Below are 18852 nucleotides of genomic sequence, written 5' to 3' on the forward strand. Positions count from 1 at the left end.
TGGTAAATTGTGGAAGTGGAGTTTTTAGGTGCTTTTCCAATAACTTACACCGCATGGACTATCTGCCTTAAATGACAAGGAAAAAGAGAGAATGCAACTTATTTCACAAGTCTACCTCTGTTACGTCCTGCAGCGCTCATGATTTTATTTGTCATACGGCGATATCGATCTAAAACTAACATTCAGATTTAAAGGAATTGTTCAGTATAAAAACTGGGTAAATAGATAGGCTGTGCAAAATAAAAAATGTTTCTAATAATAGTGAGTTAGCCAGAAATGTAATATATAAAGACTGGAGTGACTGGATGTGAAACATAATAGCCAGAACACTACTTCCTGCTTTTCAGCTCTCTTGGTTTACACTGAGTGATTACCCTGGTTACCAGGCAGTAACCAATCAGAGACTTGGGGGGGGGGGCACATGGATCATATCTGTTGCTTTTGAATCTGAGCTGAATGCTGAGGATCAATTGCAAACTCACTGAACAGAAATGTACCATGTGGCCCCCCTTCAAGTCGCTGACTAACTCAGAGTTAGGGAGCTGAAAAGCAAGAAGTAGTGTTCTGGCTATTATGTTATACATCCAGTCACTCCAGCCTTTATACATTACATTTCTGGCTAACAAACTATATCAGAAACATTTTATATTTTGCACAGCCTATCTATTTACCCAGTTTTTATTTTCACACTGTGCTGTTCCTTTAAACTGTAGGATTAAAGTAGGAAAAATCAGACATTGTTCTGCCCGTTCAGGGTCAGGGCACACGCTCAGATTCAGGGAGATTAGTCGCCCGGGCGACTAATCTCCTCGAACTGCCTTCAGCCGGCTAGAATGTAAATTGCCGGCAGGATGGTACTAGGGTTGCCACCTGGCCGGTAAAAATTATGGTTAATCCCAATGTTATTAATAGGGAAAAAAGGTAAATAAATAAGAAGGCCAGTATTTTTTTCCAGAAAAGGTGGCAACCCTAGATTGCGTTTTCCGAAGTTTCCTTGTCGGGATGATAATTTGGAGCCCGTTGTACATTGTCTCATACAATTATATCTGCACATGTTTGGCCAGCTTTATGATAGCCATACACGGGCAAATTTAAAGCAACAGTAACACCTAAGAATGAGCGTTGTAAAGCAGTGAAAATATGATTTGCTGTCGCCGTGCACAAGTAAAACTGATGCGTTTGATTCAGTTGATTTTGCAAAATAAAAAGGATTTTTAAGCAAGTCCTGTGAGTGCTGAATCACTGCTGCGGATGTGCTTGCTGAACTACCACTGCACTGCCAGTGCAATCTGTACACTACAAGTTATCTTCAGTTAGAGAACAACAGAAAGTACAGAGGAATTCAGAACATTGCCAAAATGTGTGATTTGTACAGCAAAACCCATAAACCAGTAGTTAATTATTACAGAACTAGAGATGCAGGCATGGGCACAGAGACACAGTAACATATCTGGCTGGAAATCGAATGATTAAATTGCTCTTACTCCCTCCTTCGGTATTGCTGCAGAACTGCTCACCCTGCATTCCAGCAGGCACTCCTCAGGCATTCCATCAGTCTGTATATCTTGCCAGCACAAATCTGTCAGCCCCGGGACCCATTCTGTAGTTTGATTTATTACTTGGGAGATACATGCTTTGTGACGTATATCAGTGCAATGTTAATTTAAAAAAATAAATAAATAAAAACATGCAAAAAGTCCCCAAGATCTAAGATCTCAAACTAGGGATGCGCGGAATCCAGGATTCCATTCAGGAATTCTGCCTTTTTTTTGTCAGGATTCGGCCGAATCCTTCTGCCCAGCCGAACCAAATCCCAATTTGCATATGCAAATTAGGGGCGGGAGGGAAATCACGTGACTTTTTGTCACAAAACAAGGAAATGCAAATTAGGATTTGGATCGGTAATTGCACGAATCTCAAACATCAAGTGCTGGAAATAAAGACTGTTTATTTTTTTATTAAAGGGAATCTAAACTCTAAAAAGAAATCAAGCACATAGATGCAATATTTTCTTAGAACTACACAAAAAGGAACTGAAACATTCTGAAAGCTTGCTATGATTATTATGAGATAGTTAGTTTTGGACGGCTACTACCAGGCTTTCAGACACGGCAGTTTGCTTTCAGAGGGTTATCTGAATAAGCAGGCGGTACATAGGGAGCTGCTGAGCTGAAAGCCTAGCAGTCTAAAACTGCAAATATCTCATAAACCATTAAAAATAGAAAATTAATGTGAATGACTTGACTTGGCTAAGATTACATTGATTCCCCTTTAACAGGATGGTGACTTCTGTGTGTAGCTTTTCCAAGATAATATTCAATCTACATTTTTTAGATTGATGTAGAATGTTCGACTGATTAGTTGTCTGTATGATCATTGGAAAATTGCCATTGTACCCTCCATGGTAAACTTATGCTGACTCTTTCTCTCTGCATGATATCCCCTCAGTTGTATAAGATCTCTGTGTGTTTGGGGACCGTGTTTCTCACCTATATATATGTGGGGTTCTGTTCTAGGCAGATCGGTGAAAATCTGATTGTGCCGGGAGGAGTGAAGACCATCGAAGCTCATGGCAGGATGGTGGTTCCGGGCGGAATTGACGTCCATACTTGCTTCCAAAAACCGTGCAACGGCATGGTGTCTTCTGATGATTTCCTCCAGGGAACCAAGGCAGCACTGGCAGGGGGCACCACTATGATCAGTAAGAAGGGGCAGATAGATGGGGGGTTGGCATCAAAAACAGGTCCCTTGAGGGACAGTTTATGCAGACTGTACTTCATTCAGTATGTTAAAGGGAGGTTCACCTTTAAATTAACTTACTAAAATGAGTATGTTATAGAACGGCTAATTCTAAGCAACTTTTAAATTGGTTGTCAATTTTTATAGTTTTTACATTATTTGCATTCTTCTTAATACTCTTTTCAGCTTTCAGATGGGGGTCACTGACCCCCATCTAAAAAACAAGTGCTCTGTAAGGCTACAAATTAACAGTTATTGCTACTTTTTATTACTTCTCTTTCTATTCAGGCCTCTCCTATTCATATTCCAGTCTCTTATTCAAATCAATTCATGGTTGCTAGGGTAATGTGGACCCATATTGCTGTAATTACAAACTGGTGAGCTGCTGAATTTAAAGCTAAATAACTCAAAAACCACAAATAATAAATAATGAAAACCAATTGCAAATTGTCTCGGAATATCATTCTCTACATCATACTAAAAGTTGATTTAAAGGTGAACAACCCCTTTAATGCTTCCCATCATTCCCCCACAAGTATCACCAGTCCTTTCTGCATCCCTTGAAGGGGAACTCCACAAAACTTAACTTAAGCTTTTTGAGAAGTAAACATAATTTCAGGCAACTTTGCAATATACATCAATTAAAAACTATGCAGAATTTTCCTGATTTTTAATGGTTTGGAACAGTTCCCTAAGCCTAGCCCCCCGCTCTCCTGCTCATCTGTCTGACTACTTTGCTGAGCTGGCTGACTACTGTTACTTTGTATCATCTGTCCTCAGCCTGCATCATCCAAACCCCACAATTCCCTGCACAAGTGATTTCAATAAGGAACGGAACATCACAGAGCAATGCATTGTGGGTTATGTAGTTCCTGCATGCTGTCTGTAAGCTGTGGAGAAGTTGTTACAATTTGTAACATCAGTGTTTAAGTCCGTCCTTCCCTGCCAGGATTTAAAATGATGCAGAATGAGGAGAACTGTTAACCAGCTGGATTTCAGCATAGAAAATGGCATTTTTTTTAATACTTTTGGGGTTTATGTGTTATGTGGGCCTCTTTATCAAATTTTGGTTTGGAAGCCGGATCAGTGTGATTTGGCTAAATGTAAATATTTCATTATATTTTGTTGATTAATTCTGTAACTTGAAAATTAGCCTGTAATACATCTGCATCCAATCAGAAGTGAGCATTCTTTTGCTGTCTCCCTGCCCAAACCTCTTCCGTGAGAATGTGTTGGATCAATGGAACCCTATGGCCTGATTCATCTTTCTTTTTTTTCCTTTGATGCTGACAGTTGATCACGTTGTGCCCGAACCTGGCTCCAGCCTGCTCAGCGCCTTTGATCAGTGGCGGGAATGGGCAGATGCCAAATCGTGCTGTGACTACTCCTTGCATGTAGATATCACTGAATGGCACAAGGGTGTTCAAGAGGAGATGGAGGCTCTTGTAAAGGATCATGGTGAGGAGCTGCTAAGTAGCAAAGAATTATGGAACAGAATATTGAAATATACCCGCCTATTCTATTATGAAAAGAACAGTTGGGCGTATTTCTGCTTCAGTTGCATTATCACCTGGGGGTTCCCATTCTTCCTAACTAATATTGACTGCATGCCAGTTGCATATATAGGGGAGTTTAATCTCTCAATATGTGAACATAACGAGGGGATAGTATTTTTCTACAATAAGGTGCACCTGTTCGGTAAAATGGCCTTACATAGTAAGTTAGGTTAAAAAAGACACACGTCCATCAAGTTAAGCCTTTTATTCCTTGTATTCCTTGACTGATAAACGACCATGGAGAACAATCATGAGACCTAGGGGCAGATTTATCAAAGGTCGAGGTGAATTATCGAATGAAAAATGTTCGAATTTTGAGCTATTTTTTGTGTATTTCGAGTATGGAATAGTACAAATGCGATTCGAATTTGAAATAAATTAGAAAATTAGAATATCGAAATTTATCATGTACTGTCTTTTTAAAAATTCTACTTCGACCATTCGCCATCTTAAACCTGCCGAATTGTTGTTTTAGCCTATGGGGGACCTCCTAGAACCTATTTGGAGTCAATTGGTGGACTTTGAAAAATCAAAGTTTTTTTGGGGAAAAACTTCGAATCTAATTCGATCGAATGCGCTATTCCTTTGATCCGAATGCTGCCGAATAGGGACCTATTAGATCGAAAACAGACCTATTCGTCCCATTTCAGTTGGTCTTTTTGAATTCTAATTTTGACTAAATTCGACCCTTGATAAATATGCCCCCTAATTATGGATCCACCAACACGCTAAACATCTGTCAATGGAGACTTTAGATGGAAGGTATTCTTCGGATAAATAAGGAAAATAACTTTTTATATAACACATTTTTCCAAAGCTCAGGGAATCAGCTTTTATGCTCCTCACACCAGGTTAGGCATTTTTATGCATTGCCCTTAGATACCAGGGGTTTCTGAATTGCAACCTGCCATCTGTCCCATCCCCTTGTATGCTTATATATTCTTCTAATGTTCTACCTGTGGGTCGGGCGGGTTTAGGCTGGCTACTGCAAAAAAATCTTCGGGTTGAGTGCTCCCTTCCGCTCTACCTGCTGGTGACCTCACACTGCTTCCTTTTCTTGAATTTATAGACTTGCGCCTGCCCCGCCCCTTTTGTGACGTTGGGGTAGGTCGGGCACAGGCAAATTTAGGTTGGCAGGGGTTTGGGTTGGGTGTGGGTAGAGGGAAACTCGACCTGTACACAACTAATGAGGCACCAGGGAATGTATATTTCTGTTTAGGCATAGAGCTGAATTGTATAATGTTCCTCATTCTTATCTGTTTTTCTTGTAGGAGTGAACTCCTTCCTGGTTTACATGGCCTATAAGGACCAATACCAGCTCACCGACTCACAGGTAATATTGCACACTTTCTGTTCTGTATTTATAGTAGGAGGAGTGTTTGGACCCTCTGATTATGGACAGAGAAATCCGTGCCTAGAAGTAACATTAAGGGCACACCTGGTAAAAATATGGATTTGGGTTCAGAGTTGCTAAAGCTAAATCCTGAATTCCATAACAAAATATGCCATCTACTTGTTTTTGCTTTTAAAGGAACAGTTCAGTGTGAAAATAAAAACTGGGTAAATAGACCGGCTGTGCAAAATAAAAAAATGTTTCTAATATAGTTAGTTAGCCAAAAATGTAATGTATAAAGGCTGGAGTGACTGGGTGTCTAACATAACATAACAGAGCACTACTTCCTGCTTTATGACCCATCTGCCCCCCTCAAGTCTCTGATTGGTTACTACCTGGTAACCAGGGTAACTAGTCAGTGTAAACCAAGAGAGCTAAAAAAGCAGGAAGTAGTGTTCTGGCTATTATGTTAGACATCCAACCACTCCAGCCTTTATACATTTTTTTTAGATACATTTTTTATTTTGCACATCCTATCTATTTACCAGGTTTTATTTATATACTGAACAATAAGTCTTGTTATATTGGATTCAATTATTATACTGACTATAAACTTTTTCTTTTAGCCTTGGGACACATTATTCATTATATCATTCACAAGTCATAGGTGCAAGCTCTAGGTCTGGGTGGAGATTTGCTTACCAAGTGGAAGGTGCGGGGTGTTGAGGGGCAAGCCCTGTATTTAACACCTTGCTTGAGGAGGCATTAAAGGAGAAGGAAAGGCTAAATTTAAGTAAGCTTTATCAGAAAGGTCTATATATATATACCAGTAAGCCCTCAAAGTAATGCTGCTGTAAGTCCTCTGTCAAAAGAAACACCACATTTCTTTCCTTTTATTGTGTACTCATGGGCTTCTGTATCAGACTTCCTGTTTTCAGCTGAACCCTCCAGGGCAGGGCTTGAGCATGCTCAGTTTGCTCCTATCTCCCCCTCCCTGCTGTAATCTGAGCATAGAGCTATGAGGCTCAGGCAGAAAGTGATGCCACACCAAGCTAATATGGCAGCTGCTATCCTAAACAAACAGAGAGAACTTCTAGAGCTGTTTACTCAGGTATGGTAAAGCATTCTGCAGAAAAAATATAGTGTTATAGCTTGCACTATTGTGGCTAATCTATTGGCCATAAACTGCTTTGGTAGCTTTCCTTCTCCTTTAAATGCTGTGATAGAGGAATCTATATATTGTCTCCTTGACTCCCTTTCCCATCAGCCTTGGGGGATTGACTGAGAGAGACGGACATAGCTTTCCAACCAGAAAGGCTGGCGTTTTAGTGCACCATGGGAATTGTGGCGCAGGTGCAGGCTGCAAGGAGACGACAGTTTGTTCCCATAGCAGCTGTCACATCCTTTACACGTAAAGCAGCTGCACTCTTCTGCTCTGCACATTCTTTATTTAAATGAATGCTCGCCACCGGTGGGTATATATATGAACGCAAGAATAATAGCTTCCCCCTGCCAAACAGCATGTGCAGAGGTTATAAATATTGTTAAAGTGGTTGTTCACCTTCTAAACACTTTTTTCAGTTCATTTGTTTTTAGATTGTTCTTTTATTTTTTAAAGTTTTCCCAAAATTTAAGGTTAAAGTTTAATGTTGCTGTATCTGGTCTGGCAGCCCAGGTGACAGTTTTGCCAGGGAGGCAAATAGCCACTAACAGGTTGTTCACCTTTACAATAACTTTTAGTATGATACAGAGAGAGTGATATTCTGAGACAACTTGTAATTGGTTTTTATTTTTTATTATTTGTGGTTTTTGAATTATTTAGCATTTTATTTAGTTTGCAATTTCAGCAATCAGGTTGCTAAGGTCCAAATTACCCTAGCAACCAAGCACTGGATTATAAATAGGAGAGAGCCCGAATAAAGAGACGAGAAATAAAAAGTAGCACTAACAATAAATGTGTAGCCTTACAGAGCAGTTTTATTTTGATGAGGTCAGTGACCCCCATTTGAAAGCTGGAAAGAGTCAAAAGAAGAATGCACATAAATCAAAAATGATAACAAATAAATAATGAAGACCAAATGAAAAGTAGCTTACAATTAGCCATTCTACAACATACTAAAAGTTAACGTAAAGGTGAGCCACCCCTTTAAACAGGCAATTCAGCTCTACAATGGCATGGAGAGTGTAGTCCAGCAACAGAGGGAGAGATTTAACCTAAGGAGCTAGACATTACAGATACTATTATATGGAGTAATACCAGTTTTATGACAAAACTCAACTCTTTCTGCTTATTTCCAGATTTACGAGGTATTCAGTGTGATCCGTGACATTGGTGCCATTGCAGAGGTCCATGCGGAAAATGGGGATGTTATTGCAGAGGTATGTGTTTTATTGGGTTCAGAACTTGTACCCTAAATTCCTGGCATTTAGTAATTTTGGGAAAGTTTGAACCAGTGCAGTAACCCTTAGTACCCAGTCATCAAGGAAAGTATTTATATGTAAATATATATATATATATATATATATATATATATATGTATATATATATATATATATATATATATATATATATATATATATATACACTGTATATTATATTAAAATTCACAAGTTATTGCTGTTGTAAGGCTGGTGACTGAGTAATTTGGATTCCAGTTATTTAGACGGACATTTAGACATAGGGTGCAGCTGTCCACTGTTTTTGGGCCCCACAATAAGCAGCACATATTAGTAGGGATGCACTGAATCCTTTGTGAAAGATTCGGCCAAATACCGAACCCAAATCCTAATTTGCATATGCAAACTAGGGGTGGGGAAGGAAAACGTGGAAACAATTGTTTTTACTTCCTTTTTTCTCAGGTGTTTGATGACATGCAGTCAGTAAGTGTCACTATCAGGTGTATGATGTAATAAAAGGTGCAGAATTTGTTCCAGCTCTATTAGCAACCAATCAACTTGCAGCAGTTACTGTTTTAAAGCAAACATCTAATTGGGTGCTGGAGGTTACTAGACCTGCAGGTACCTTTGTGTTCTTATTACATTTATCTCCCAGCCCTGGGGCACCTTAAAAGCACAGTAAATATTTAAGTTTCCGGTTGGCTATCTTTAACCCTTTGTGCATTAGCTTGTCTTTGATCATGCTGTATTGTGCGACACCTTGTCTACAATGGGCAGCAGTAAACTGTTTTAGTTATATCATTTGCCCCTTGTAGATTATTGAGTAGATGCTCAGGAGCAGATGGAATTCTGGCTCCTAATTTTATAAATGTATATAATGTGTATTTCAGGAGCAACTTAGGATTCTGGAACAAGGAATCACTGGCCCAGAAGGACATGTTTTGAGCCGACCAGAAGAAGTAAGCTTGTTTTGGCTTTCCAGGACCAGAATAACTTGTGAAATGATGCTGTGATTTCAGTACATGAAGTTATTGGTCTTTATTCCATGTGCAGGTGGAAGCAGAGGCTGTGAATCGTTCTATCACCATCTCCAACCAGACCAACTGCCCCTTGTATGTCACCAAGGTGATGAGCAAGAGTTCTGCTGAGGTCATCGCTCAGGCCAGGAAGAAAGGTGAATGACAGACTTTGGGTTTGGAAGAAATCAGAATTCCAACTCTTGACACTCATTAAAATGAAATTATAAATGCAAAAGAAATTCGGATGCACACCTGTAAATTGTGATTGTGTCCATACAGTGATTTATTTGAAGCCCAAAGTATACATCACAAAGGGGCAACGTTTCGGACCCCTCCGGGTCCTTTATCAAGCCTTGAGGCTTTTGCATTTACCCACTGACCCTTATGCGAGGGAAGGGTCTTCCGGATTAGCACCCTACACTGACAACAAGTGTGTTGGGATCAGGTTGAGCTCTCCACGTTTTTGCATCGTAAAATGAAATGATATGCATCCCTTTTAGATAAAAAAGAGCAAACAATGAATGCATTCAAGGTATGATTATAAGGCCCCCAGCTAAAGCACAGTTATTCCTGTAGGTGCGGTGGTTTACGGAGAACCAATCACAGCCAGTCTGGGAACAGATGGTTCACACTATTGGAGCAAAAACTGGGCGAAAGCTGCAGCGTTTGTTACCTCTCCACCTCTCAGCCCAGATCCCAGCACCCCAGATTTTCTAAACTCTTTGCTGTCCTGGTAAGTAGTTGACTGTACCAAGTCATGTTACTGATGGGTGTAATAAGAACTCCAACGGTGTGCGCAGGGTGTTTACTAAAAAGAAAAGCAGCTTCCAAGCCAGTGACACCTACTGCTGGGAGAAATGATACCGCACACACGGAAAGAATAAATTGGTTTTCCTGTCTCTTTCTCCTAGTGGTGACCTGCAGGTGTGCGGCAGTGCACACTGCACCTTTAACACAGCTCAGAAAGCTGTTGGAAAAGACAATTTTGTGCTAATCCCAGAGGGAACGAATGGAGCTGAAGAAAGGATGAGCATTGTGTGGGACCGAGCTGTGGTGCGTTAGAGTGGCAAGATGAATTTGGGGGTCATGGTTTAAATAACATGGATTACTGTGACTTATTGTTAGCCTCAGCTGCTATATTAATAAGCAACTAGCCATGTTCTACCAACATTTGGAGAGATACATACAGGTATGGGACCTGTTATCCAGAATGCTTGGGCCCTGGGAATTCCCATAATTTTTCCATACTTTGTCTACTAAAAAACATTTAAACATTAAATAAACCCAATAGGCTGGTTTTGCTTCCAATAAGGATTCATTATATCTTAATTGTTTTATTATCAAAAAAGAAAATCATTTAAAAAAAATCTGCTTAAAATGGAGTCTACACGAGATGGCCTTCCTGTAGATCGGAGCTTTCTGGATAGCAGTTTTCCAGATAACGGATCACATGCCTGTATAATGAAAATTCAGACCCCTTCTTTTCGATTTAAGTTCTCCAACAGATAGTCTGGCCAACCTTACTTCATATTAAGGTTAAACGTATGTGTGAAGTTATATGACATTTTGACATGAATAGTATGGATGGTGAGACCAGACATGGCTATAAATAAAAACAGGCCCAGAAGAAAGTCCCTACCCCCTAGAGCAGGGATCTCCAACCTTTTGAACCCCTGAGCAACATTCAGAAATAAAAGTAGTTGGGGAGCAACACAAGCATGAAAAATGTTCTTGGGGTGCTAAATACGTGCTGTGATTGGCCATTTGGTAACACCTATGTGGATTGTCAACCTACATTGAGGCTCTGTTTGGCAGTGCACCTGGTTTTTATGAAACCAAAACTTGCCTCAAAAATAATTTAAAAATAATTCAAAAATAAGCACCTGCTTTGAGGCCACTGGGAGCAACATCCAAGTTATTGGAGATCAACATGTTGTTCACGAGCTGCTGGTTGGAGATCACTGCCCTAGAGCTTACAGTTTAAGTGATGAAAATATTGTCATATTCATATAGTTGTAATACAAATATATTTGTACCACAGATCTTGCCATAATGCTCTTCAGACCCAATGAATTGATATAGTGTCCCCTGTGGGACCAGGTCAGGAGCTTAATGTGTGGTCTATAGCCATGGCACTTAGGGGAGGGTGGCACTTAGAGGAGAATGTGGTATTTGGTAGAGAATGTGGTACTTACACTGCTCTTGCCCTATACTTAGGTGACTGGAAAGATGGATGAAAACCAGTTTGTGGCTGTCACCAGTACAAATGCTGCAAAGATCTTCAACCTGTATCCGCGCAAAGGACGCATTGCTGTGGGATCCGATGCTGACCTGGTGATCTGGGACCCAGACAACTTGAGGACAATCTCAGCCAAGACGCACAATAGTGTAAGTGCTGGAAGAGCTTGCTGAACTGGCCCACACTTTCTGAAGGACGGGAAAAGATCTGTAACTCTTCGGTCTCTATGGCAGGACAACTAACTATATTAGGCTTAGTAGTTTGGATTGACTGACATTTGTCTTGTGCTCTGTGTGTCAATGCAGAACGTGGAGTATAATATCTTTGAAGGCATGGAGTGCCGCGGGAGTCCCCTGGTTGTAATCAGCCAAGGAAAGATTGTACTCGAGGAGGGAACCCTCCATGCTACTGAGGGATCAGGGCGATACATTCCAAGGAAACCATTCCCAGACTACGTGTACAAGAGGATCAAGGCCAGGAGCAGGGTGAGACAAGGGGGAAGAAGGAACATATTAGGACCAAGGGCTGCAATGTCATTGCATGAAGAATCTTAAAGGGATACTGTCATGGGAGAAAAAATGTTTTTTCAAAATGCATCAGTTAATAGTACTGCTCCAGCAGAATTCTGCACTGAAATCCATTTTTCAAAAGAGCAAGCAGATTTTTTTTATATTTTATTTTAAAATCTGACATGGGGCTAGACATATTGTCAGTTTCCAAGCTGCCCCCAGTCATGTGACTGATAAACTTCAGTCACTCTTTAGGACAGAGACACACATGGAGATTAGGGGAGATTAGTCGTCTGGTGACAAATCACCTCTACTTCGGGCAACTAATCTCCCTGAACTGCCTCCCCGCCGGCTAGAATCTAAATTGCCAGCGGGATGGCACTCGGAGCGATTCGTTTTCCGAAGTCACCCTAATGTTCCTTGTCAGGCAACTTTGGGCGACTTTGGAAAACAAAGCTCTCCGAGTGCCATCCTACAGGTGATTTCGATTCTAGATGGCAAGGAGGCAGTTCAGGGAGATTAGTCGCCTGAAGAAGAGGCCTAACAACAGAACAATGGGAAGGTAACCAGATAACAGCTCCCTAACACAAGATAACAGCTGCCTGGTAGATATAAGAACAACACTCAGTAGTAAAATCCAGGTCCCACTGAGACACATTCAGTTACATTGAGTAGGAGAAACAGCCTGCCAGAAAGCAGTTCCATCCTAAAGTGCTGGTTCTTTCTAAAAGCACATGACCAGACAAAATGACACACCACTATTATAACTAAAAAAAATACATTTGCTGGTTAAGGAATACAATTTTATATTGTAGAGTGAATTATTTGCAGTGTAATTTAGAAATAAAAACGACATCATAAAAAGCATGACAGAGTCCCTTTAATAACAGTAAATTACAGATCAGTCTGACCCATGTATAACACTGTATATTTCCAGCTTGCTGAGCTACGAGGAGTCCCCCGTGGCCTGTATGATGGTCCTGTCTGTGAAGTTTCCGTTACCCCCAAAGCTGTAACGCCAGCATCTTCTGCCAAGACATCGCCAGCCAAACAGCCAGCACAACCCATACGGAACCTGCACCAATCTGGATTCAGCCTGTCAGGTACAAGTCCCTTTGTGACGTACTTGATAGAAAGCAGGAAAATACATTATACAGGTATGGGACCTGTTATCCAGAATGCTCGGGACCTGGGGTTTTCCGGATAACGGATCTTTCCGTAATTTGGGTCTACTAGAAATTAATTTAAACATTAAATAAACCCAATAGGCTGGTTTTGCTTCCAATAAGGATTAATTATATCTTAGTTGGGATGAAGTACAAGATACTGTTTTATTATTACAGAGAAAAAGGAAATCATTTTTAAAAATTTGGATTATTTGTATAAAATGGAGTCTATGGGAGACAGCCATTCCGTAATTCGGAGCTTTCTGGATATCTGGTTTCCGGATAAGGGATCCTATACCTGTACAGTGCCCAGTAAATATAACTCATCCTTATCCTCAATCAGTGATTGGTTTTGTTGATTAATTCACTGTTTACTCCTTTTTCCAGGGGCCCAGGTTGATGACAACATCCCTCGTCGCACTACTCAACGTATCGTTGCTCCCCCCGGGGGCCGTGCCAACATCACCAGCCTCGGCTAATCCCAGACTAATTTAACACTGCCCCCCAGCCTCTCCTTTCTTTGAATCATTCCGAAGGGTTACCAGTTCTCCACATTTTCTATAGCTATGGGGATGACTACTTTGCAACAGACTTCACAAGAGGAATAAACACCACTTTCTAGTGTTTATAGTATAAGTGTGCCTGTTACTATGTGCTCATGGTAAAACCCACACTTATACATTCAGAGCAGTACATACAAAGGGTATTTTGTGTGTATCGTTTGCTGTGTGTGTGTGATATATGTAAGTATACATCACACACACGCAATCTGAATTTCACTGCGCTGAACTGAAGACCCCCCCCCATGGTCTATATTTCCCAGTGCCCCTTCTCTCCGTTCATTATTGCCAACCCCTCCCCCTCTCTGTCTGGATCCCCTGGCACCCCTTTTGCCCAACAGAGCAATGTTGATGAGTCTAGCACCAGAGTGGAAGACCGGATTAGGTACTGCTCACTTAAACTGGATAAAGCAGATTGTGATTAGGATATTAGGGCTAGGAATCGGAATGGATGGATTAGGATTTAGTAATGAATTAAAGACGTGAAAGAAAAGGCATCACAATGGTTCCCAGAGAAAGACACAGACATTTAGGAGTAGGCACCGTGCATTGGGCATTGTCCAGCTGTCTCCAGGTCATTCAGTGGCTGTGACCGTAACACGCTAGCGGAGCATCTCGCATCGGTTGGAAATGGCAATGACAACACCACAGACCTGCCCTGAAGACAGGTGGGACTATGACATTATACAACTGGCCATTCCTATAACAATCAGTCCCTCGCTTCTACTTGTAGAATTGTCTAACTGTCCGCGAGACAACTTCAGCCTGAGCACTTGTCCTGCCACATTGTGCCCTATTTTCTAACTGTCATCGTCTGTGGGTTGACATCTTTACCAGTGGTTGCAGAGCTTTTTCTGCAGGTCATGCTGCCTTCAAGGGGAAGTTGACCTTAAATGTAACTTTTAATATGAACTAGAAAGCGTAATTTTAAGACGCTCAAAACTGATATACTCTGATATACTCTCCCGTTGCTTTGTATACTGTGAGCGGTAGTACAGCAGCAGCTGAATGCCCACACTTAGCTCATGTCTGGTTCATAAGGTACTAAATGTAATGGTAAAGTTTCCCTTGAACTGGGGAATGATTGACCAAGGCTAAGAAACACCGTTCCATGTGCAGGTGAGAACAGTATGGCTGGCGGCTCCAAACATTGCAGTTTACTGAGGTGAAGGATTTGGAGAGGGGATCCGGGTGCTGACGTCACAAGGTAGATGTTCCATGCAATCTGTTTTTAACCCATTGTGGGATTTGTGGTTGTGTTCCTGAGTGCAGGAGATGTTGTGCTGATGCTAATAAATGTATCTAGAAAGAAAATGTGCTCTCTCTGATGTCCTACAGCGGAAGTCTGGTGTCTTTTCCCTGTAAACACGTTGTGTTCTGATTTCTTTTCACAGGATCCACTAATAAACTATTGTGCTTTCAACCAATGTGCTCATTTCTCTCACTGGCTGCCTGCCTGGTGGATTAGGAGAGTGTGTGTGTGACTCTGGGTGTGGTCAGGCCAGATCAGGGGAGGGGCTTAAAAAGTCCAGCTTTTTGGTTTTGTGCCGTTGCTAGGTATTTATCTGTAACCTTGTTATGAGCCTGTAGGTCTCTTAGTGAGTGCCCTAAATTGTTCCCCCCCATCAATTCTGCATGATTACACAGCTTGAGCTTCCCCATGACTAATATTAAAGGAGAAGGAAAGTCTTCTTCCACTTGGGAGTGCCAAATGTTAGGCACCCCCAAGTGAATGTATTGACTTACCTGAAACCCCGGGCTGGTGCTCCTATCAGCAAAAAAACTGCACCGGCCCGGGGTTATACCAGTGAGCACCACGGAGCCATCCTCTTCCGGCTTCGTCTTTCTTCAAATTTCCAGGGGCAAACGAATGCGAAGTTGAATGAAATAGCCGCCTTTTTAGTTAAAGTTCAGCTTTTCGCTCTACTGCGCATGCGCAGCCGTGAGAAGAAAGAAGAAGCCGTAAGAGAACCGCTCCGTGGTGCTCACTGGTATAACCCTGTGCCGGTGCCGTTTTCTGCTGATAGGAGCACCGGCCTGGGGCTTCAGGTAAGTCAATACAATCACTTGGGGGTGCCTAATATTTAGGGCACTCACTAAGAGACCCACAGGCTCATAACAAGGTTACAGATAAATACCTAGCAACAGCACAAAACCAAAAAGCTGGACTTTTTAGGCCCCTCCCTTGATCTGGCCTGACCACACCCAGAGTCACACACACTCCTAATCCACCAGGTTTCCTATGCTGTTGTGTTCTGTCCAATCCTCTTTCCAGGTTCTGTGATTTAGGACTGTGCTACATTACCTGAGACCATTCAGGGGTATACAGATACATAAAAATAATAGGGTAACAGTGACCCTAGTGTAGTTCCAGGGGAATCCTTGGTAACAATAAATATTGCCCATTAGTTACAGATACACTGAAACACGATCACAGCAGTCTCCCTGCTATAGTTCCCTATGTGTACACCCCATATCATCCTTTTTACTTTGTTTACAGTGACTCAGTAGCCCTAAATCACATCTCAGCGGTTTTCAGAATACTCTGTGGACCAAAAAGTGGTCAGGTTTACACAAATTAAAAAAAAAATGAAAGTATTTTGCTTGAAGTTCACGTGATTGCAAGGAATTCAATGGCAGAAACAGTGTTGGACTGGCCCACCAGGATACCAGGAAAACTCCCGGTGTGCCCAGGTGTCAGTGGGCCCTTGTGCTGCTAAATATTTGGCCTATTTCATGGTCATTTTCTATTTCTATGAGAACAAAGAGGCTAAATAGATGGAATAATAGATTATAGTATGTAAAGAAAACAGAATAGGCAAATAGAGGTTGAGTGAGGAGAGGAAGAATAACAGCGCTGAGAGTGGGCCCCTGGTCTAAGTTTTTTTTGGTCGACCCCTGGTGTCCCAGTCCGACACTTGGCAGAAAATACATTATATGGGCAAAAGTAGTGGACTTGTAATTCTGTATGGCACTCAGCAATGAAATCTCACCTGGTGCTCAATTGGATGGGAGTTGCCAAGACCCAGTCATAATCTTTATGCAAATTCCAAGGCACCCAGGTATATTGGTGCTATTCCTGGGTGCCTTGGAGTTTGCATAAAGAACAAAAGTAATGGTGGGTGATAAGGTCAGTTGGATTTGCAATTCAATTCATAGTCTTTCAGTTGGGTTGAGGTCAGAGCTCTGCGCAGGACAGTCAGGTTCTTCCTCTCACATCTCAGCAAACCCATTCTTTATGGCCCTCACTTAATCCATGGGCCATTATTGTGCTGAAGCTGCAGCCTTAAAGGAGACGTATGAGATAAGTGAAAAACCCTTAATATTTTAGTCAATAATGGATAATATATGGTGCTGGTTTTACTAAAAAATATCTTCAAAAATGGCCCCTTTATTGACGCTCCCTACAGATTTGCTACAATTCCTCCCTGTGTTTCAAATGAGGGATGGGTGTGTCTTAATGGTCCCTGCCAGAAGCACAGTCGGAGGGGGCAGCCAATCACAGCCCTGCAGTCACACAAGCAGAGTTGGGATTCAGGTTCAGGTCAGCGTAGCTGCTGATTGGTTCCTATTCTACAGGGTAGTTTGCCGAGTGACGCCCCTGCACTCTAGCCAGCAGCAAGTGGAACAAATGGTGGGACTTAAGGTGGCCATACACTCACCAAACAAGCGGATCTTAACCCGATATGCCCACTAACGGCTGGGCGATATCGGGTGAATCCGAACATTCTGCCCTGGGGCTGAACGATTGGATTACAATTATGTGAATGGGCGCCGACGGGTCGCAGGACTGCATCAACTAGCCGATTCGGTTCTGGATGGCAGAAAATACAATCAAACTTGCCCGATCGGGAGTCCCCACATGGGCAGATAAGCTGCCGAATGGGTCTAAAGGACTGATATCGGCAGCAGTAATCTGCCCGTGTATGGCCACCTTAAGAGTTTTTGCTGAAATTTTCATAAATCAACATCCCAGGTGGGAGAGTGAGACTCTGGACCCCTAAATACAGCAAATCTTAGGTATGTAAGCACATTAAGTTTTAGATATTAAGCAACTGAAAAGTTTAAATCTCCTTTAATGTTTGTTTCCTCTGGAACCAGGGGCCCTCGCTCTAACCACTAATAGTCCCAGTCAGATCAATATTCATCCTACACCAAATTGGACCGTTGACATTCAGGCAGCTGGTGTTCTCCTGGCATCTGCCAAACCCAGAATCTGCCACCAGACTTCCAAATAGTGACACGATTCAGAGTACCCCCTCTGCTCCAGAGTCCAATGGTGGTGACCCTAAGGGCAATGACAGAAAAAGGAAATTAATCGTCAGGGAAAAATCTTCCATGGCCAGTGGGAAAAAATATGCAGCACTTCATTTTTTCAAAATGGGCCCCGGACCCCCTAACCCACCCCAGTGAGACCTGTTGCATCAGGTGTATATATATATATATATATATACATATATATATATATATATATATATATATATATATATATATATATATATATATATATATATATATATATATTATATATATATATATATATATAACCTAGGTTTTAGGAAGATGCATCAAGTATAGGCCTTCCATCTAAAATAAAGAAAATTGGTAGGTTTCTCATTGTTCTTACAACATCATCAATATATTTTAGAGGAGAATTAAACAGAATGGATCTAAAAATGGCATATTTTATATACTGAATTTATTGGACCAGCCTATAGTTTCAGCTTGTCAATAGCAGCAATGATCCAGGACTTCAAACTTGTCACAGGGGGTCACCATCTTGGAAAGTGTCTGTGACACTCACATGCTCAGTGGGCTCTGAGCAGCTGTTGAGAAGCTAAACTTAGGGCTCGTCACTAATTATCCAGCAGAAAATGAGGTTGGTCTGTAATATAAGCTGATGCTACAGGGCTGATTATTAAATTCTAATGCTAATTGCACTGGTTTCTGTGCTGCCATGTAGTAATTATCTGTATTAATTACTAATCAGCCTTATATTGTGACATTTCTATTCTATGTGTACTGTATATTGTGAGTGGGTCCCTAAGCTCAGTAAGTGACAGCAGCACAGAGCATGTGCAGTGAATCAGCAGAAAAGAAGATGGGGAGCTACTGGGGCATCTTTGGACACAGATCTTTACTGCTAAAGGGCTGTGGTTGCCCTGGGCTGGTACAGAAGCCCAAAACATAATGTACAACCTTTTTAGCTACTTCTTTAGTTTAACTTTCCCTGTCCTTTAACGGCAGACTGGTTGCTATAGGTTACTAGAACTGAGGAAAAGTTTGCATCTGTTATTCAATTCCCTCTGGTTGCTACTGGATTACTTTATCTGT

General features: G+C 41.5%; 1 protein-coding gene across 2 annotated transcripts in view; it reads left to right on the top strand.

Moving 5' to 3' along the window:
- Positions 1-14941, top strand: part of dpysl2.L (dihydropyrimidinase like 2 L homeolog) — a 49551-nt gene extending 34610 nt beyond the window's left edge. For both annotated transcript variants that reach the window (XM_018250839.2, NM_001089762.1), the window contains 12 exon segments: positions 2517-2701; positions 4033-4197; positions 5567-5628; positions 7927-8007; positions 8916-8984; positions 9079-9199; positions 9621-9777; positions 9956-10097; positions 11262-11432; positions 11589-11768; positions 12730-12895; positions 13346-14941. In XM_018250839.2, coding sequence (XP_018106328.1) covers positions 2517-2701; positions 4033-4197; positions 5567-5628; positions 7927-8007; positions 8916-8984; positions 9079-9199; positions 9621-9777; positions 9956-10097; positions 11262-11432; positions 11589-11768; positions 12730-12895; positions 13346-13437 — 1591 coding nt within the window. In that variant the 3' untranslated portion in view covers positions 13438-14941.
- Positions 14942-18852: the final 3911 nt, after the last annotated feature.

Source organism: Xenopus laevis, chromosome 3L (assembly GCF_017654675.1).
Source record: "Xenopus laevis strain J_2021 chromosome 3L, Xenopus_laevis_v10.1, whole genome shotgun sequence".
Classification (NCBI taxonomy): domain Eukaryota; kingdom Metazoa; phylum Chordata; class Amphibia; order Anura; family Pipidae; genus Xenopus; species Xenopus laevis.